The 5,153-nt window shown below is 38.4% G+C and overlaps 1 protein-coding gene across 1 annotated transcript in view; it reads left to right on the plus strand.

Moving 5' to 3' along the window:
• The window catches only part of LOC110026129, a 1,802-nt gene extending 400 nt beyond the window's left edge, over positions 1-1,402 (plus strand). The window contains exon 2 of the mRNA XM_020726946.1: positions 13-1,402. Coding sequence (XP_020582605.1) covers positions 13-636 — 624 coding nt within the window. The 3' untranslated portion in view covers positions 637-1,402. The remainder of the gene's footprint in view (positions 1-12) is intronic.
• Positions 1,403-5,153: the final 3,751 nt, after the last annotated feature.

Consider the following 5,153-nt stretch of genomic DNA (forward strand, 5'->3'; position numbering starts at 1 on the left):
CGCGACCACGAGACGCCCCTCCGCAGACTCGACTCGGCCACCGGCGGCCGCTATGTCCGTCTGAAAGCCCAGCTCAGTTTAAAGATGGATAAGTTCAGGAAGGCGGCGAGGGAGGTTTTGATACCTAGGGTCGGGCATGGCCTCGGAGACGAGCTCCAACGGGCGGGGGTTTCAGTACGGATTGTGGAGGATAGGCCGGAAGCGGCTGATCGGGCGCTTAGGGAGCACATGGCGGAGACTATGGATAGGCGACGAGTTGGCTGCTTGGTTTTGGTTTCAAATGACACCGGATTTGTCGGAGTTATCAGGGAGGCAAGGATGAGGTGCATGAAGACGGTGGTGGTTGGTGATGACGGGGACGGCGCGCTGAAGAGGTGCGCTGATGCTTCTTTCTCGTGGAAGGAGGTGGTTTCAGGGAAGGCAAGGAAGGAGGGGCCTTCAGCCGTGGTAAGGTGGAATGACAGGGATTTGCTAAAGAAATTGGAGTGGCGGTATGAACCAGAGTCGGAACCTAATGAAAGCGAATGTAATGGGAGTAAATGGGAAGACATAGATCCAGGATATGAGAGCGCTTCTGATGGATGTGAAGATTTGATGGGCCAGAGAGTTTCCAAGCCTTGGTGGAAGCTTGATTAGTTTGATGATAATTCAGTTGCAAGGCATTAACTTTTGGTGCTAATTTTCAAATTCCGACAGAGAGAGAGAGAGGGAGAAAGTCTTCTGTTCTTTGGTAGCCACATTTCCTGATCTCTATGCATCTGCAAAGGGGAAAGAAGCTATTTTTCAAGCCTCTAACGATGGATTAAATCTTGCTTATGGTGCTTGACTTCGAAGGAGGTGCAGCAAGATGCCGCAGGCTATCATGTTTTACTCTTTGCTTTTTCATTTGATATTCCGGTTTATCATTTGATTTTTGAGCTAATGGCTCATTTATTTGCTGTAGATATATGCATGATGCTCACATCTTCCGTAGTTTAATTTTGTTTTCATTGTAGTTTCTACTTCACATCTCCATTTTTTTTGTCTTATCTTTCCTTCATCCAGATGTTGCAAACTTGGGACTAGCTTTTTGTTATTTATCAATCGACTATTTTAATTAAAATGCTCTTTACAATCTAGGCTACACTTTTTATTTACTAAAAATGTGATGCCCATTAGATAAATGATGTGGGAATTGGGGTATGACTTGAAGATTATCAGGACTCAGCAAAATTCAATCATTTTCCAACCAAGTTTTATTGTTGAATAGAAAATTCAATCAATTCAAGTGAATCCAAAGAAGTTACTCTTTATATTTCTTCTCTCTTCCCTATCTCCCTCTTTTTAAGGCTTATCATGGGAGTTTCTTTCTTTAAACCAAACCTTAATACCTCACTTACAGTATCATGCTAACATTTATATTATTAGGACATATCTTTATCTTCTTTTTATATATTCATCATCACCTATCTATTTTTTGATAAATTACATAATAAATGTGTCATCTTTAGCTATCTTATTGAGAGGATTCTTTCACAAAGGATTTATTTTTATAAGGATCCAATAGTATTTTTGTTGATTGCTTATATATTTTCTCATTTTTTTATTTTAATTTCCTTAGATGATTTTTTTGTTATAAATAAAAGATGCCTGTAAAAGAAGTATAATGATATGAATACAGGGAAATTAAAATCAAAGGTCTCTAATCCCACTCCCCAATAATTTGTTGCCCTCTCTCTCTTGCCTCTTCTTCTCTCTCTTTCTCTTTCTTGGTCTGTTATTCCACCAACTTCATCATGTTTTACTTCCCATATACGGAGGACTTTGAATACAAGGCTTTTCAATGACAATGCGAGTTATTGTCTACATAATTAAACAATCAAATGCTCTTGGCATAAAGAGTGTATTTTTGCTTCTACTTGGACACCAACCAATATCAAAGCTAAACCATCTTATATTTTAGTAGGGATTTAAGATTTGATCGCAACCACTATCAATTAATAACAATTCATTAAAATGTCCACCTTACCCACATTTAAAAAAAGAAGGGAGAACACCCCAAACTAAGTCTCCACCTCATTGTATAGTCAAAGCTTCATCCTCCTTTGGTAAAACCTACGTGCCATGATGTTCTCCCAAAACTTAATCATGATATATTTATTTATGCCTGACAAATCTATACATGGATTTCTACAAATCCTTTAAATGTATTACTAAAATCCTTATGTAAATCAATCAAACAAATCAACCATAAATAACTTAAATTTAAACACTTGCCTTGTTTACTCAATTCTATTTTCTATATATTATATACTAATGGATAATGAAATAGAGTGAAGTAAAACATTTGATTGTTCATGATAATACTACATTTTATTTTGGAGTTTTCTCATATTTATATGTAATTAAAAATTTGGCGAGTTAAAACTATCTCATTGAAGAATATCAAAAGCTGAACTCTCCTTCTAAAATTTTGAATGTTATAATATGAGAAAACATAATTTTTCATTGGAGCCAAATAATTTTGACCATTAAAACTTAAGTCGAACTGTGGAAATAATAAATATTTTCAAAATTTTTAAACGAATGCCATTAAAATTTGAATAGGTCATTATTATTGTATTTTCAACTCTCTTAATCCTATTAGTAATTGTAATGACCATAATTGGGTTGAGCCAGGCCTGACATACGTGCTGTTAAAATATGCAGAGAGCCTAGATCAAACATTTGCATCAATCAGGCAGGTGATACTCACTTGGTTGAATGATTTGTTTATAGTTTATTTTTCGATGATCATTGTCAAGTCCAATTTGAATTATTCACATAGTCAAATCCATGTCATCCATCCCTTTCTCTGAGTGTTTGTTCCATGCAGACTTATGAGTTTTACCTAGACCAATTCCAGCTTATAGGTTTACCTGACTCCATTTTGGTTCATGTTAGCTTGAATCCATTCTAACCCAACTGTGCTAGATCCACTCTAGGATATCCTTGGCTCAACCTTGCATGATTTGGGAAAACTATCTCTCTCCACAACTTGGGCCCACAGGTGATACCTTCTGATATTTATCTTGATGTGCAAACCTAATCCGTTTTGGTTGCAAGGATTTTACGAGATACCTCTGCTTGCTTCTGTGGCATATACTGAAGGAAATTCTTGACCATTAAGGTTAAAACACGCTTACATTTTGGAAGAGTGCTAAACTTGGGTTGGTACTTTTCATTTTAGACGTCTATAAGTATATCTACACAGAGGATTGCTCAGATCAGATATTTACGTTATATGGATTGTTACTCAGATCAATGACCGTTAAGTTGATGCCCAACTAGTGCTTCAACTGATTATGCTCGACTTTTGAGATCACCCTTTCTCTATACTACTATAAAGGTCCGCTCGATATTTGACTGTATTTGCGGCTCAATTCTGAAGTTTTTCTTTAACCCCTGTCCATCAACAAGAATTAATGCCACTTGATAGAGCTGGAGATCCACCTAGTTGAGCCATTGTCTTGACTTTCAAGTTCAAGTACACATCCTAACATTAAATCATTGCTTCTTGGCTTCTTAGCCTCCTCAGGAGATCAACACTTTGTCGACAACTGAACATTTCAGACAAGTGAGAACTTTTCTTATTGTTTTTTTACCTTACCCTTGAGATGACTGTCCTAGTTTAATGGGCTTTGTTGACTCTTCAATTGTTCTCCCCTTACAAGCCTTCTTTTAGACTGTTTGGCCAGAGATGCCATAGATAGATTCCCATAAATCCTTGCAATTTTTTTTAGATCTTCTAAATCATCTCATTGGACATGGGGGTCATGCCTCGCTGGCACATATCTAGCTACTTCAATAACAACATGTGTCCCTCAATGCTGTGATCCTTCACGTCTCCAACATCTCCCTCCATGAGCACTTCTCTCAAGTGGACAATGGACTGCCAACATCACTTGCCAGCAAATCTCATGCATTTACTTCTCCTAACATCTCCCAACCATGATGAATCAATCTTGTACATTTTTCATTTTCCATAATGCAAACACCCCCCTTTACTAACTTGCAGACTTAGGCAACATATTGAATCCATATTTATTTTTGTTTTTGCATGTCATTTCTCTATGTGCTTGCCTGTTTCTATTTGATAAAAACTTCACGTAGTAGTTTACTTTGAGATGATTCCTCATGTAGTCATCTCCACCTGAGGACCTTCCTTGATGTTGCACTTGAAAGTTTGATCCTTCATTTTATGGCCTAGAAGGCCATGAGGGGGCTCCTTTCACTTGTTACCCGGTTTTTACTTCATCCACGTTGACTGATACTGCATGATCATGCAAAATTGTAATAATTATCAACATATTGAAAACCTAGGCTAGATGGTTTTTTATTTATAAAAATAAAAATTGAAATTATCTGTTTGTTTGATTGTTTGTGTTTTGATTGTGTGGTTTTTTTGCTTGGTGGGCTGGTGATGTACTCCCATTCTATTCTTTTAGTGAAGGCTGGTATCCTTATTTTTTTCCTTACATGTTGACCTTGCTTTCGGTCGAGGTGTAGTTTTCCCGTCCTTAGTAGTCTAGGATTTAGCCGTAGGAACTTTCTGCCGACTACTCCTAGAAAACTAGTGAAGGAGCCCTCCCCGTCAGCAATTCTGGACTTTTCTTCGCTCGATTTGACGTTCCATGTAGTAGTCTTGACCGCTATTGCTTAGCAGGTAATGCTACTCCGACGGAACTCAGGGAGCATTCCTACAGGACTGCCGGCCTTAGGATTGACTTTAGTCGTTGATTTGGCGCCGCTGCGCTCTTCGCCATCCTGTTTAATCGAATTAGAGCCGCAATCTTGATACGATTGGTGAAATTCTTATTTAAGTGTTTATTATAATAATAAATAATAGTTTATTGTTATTATCATTATTATAATTAATAACTTATATTAAAATCCCTAACCTAAATCTATCTCCCTCCCCGCCTCATTCTTTCGCATCTGTGACATCCGTGGGCCTACCTCTGGCCTAGCATGGCTCGTTGGATTGCCTAGCTCGCTTCTTCTTCGTGCCGTTGGGAGATTTCATCCCCGCGTTCGCCTCTCACACACGTTTGCCTCTCGCAGTCGCCCATCCCGTATCCTATCCTCTGCGGGTATCTTATCCCGTCTGCTCTCGATCCTCCCCACCGCAGAGC

This window comes from Phalaenopsis equestris, unplaced genomic scaffold (genome assembly GCF_001263595.1).
Source record: "Phalaenopsis equestris unplaced genomic scaffold, ASM126359v1 Scaffold000352, whole genome shotgun sequence".
In the NCBI taxonomy this organism is placed as follows: Eukaryota; Viridiplantae; Streptophyta; class Magnoliopsida; order Asparagales; family Orchidaceae; genus Phalaenopsis; species Phalaenopsis equestris.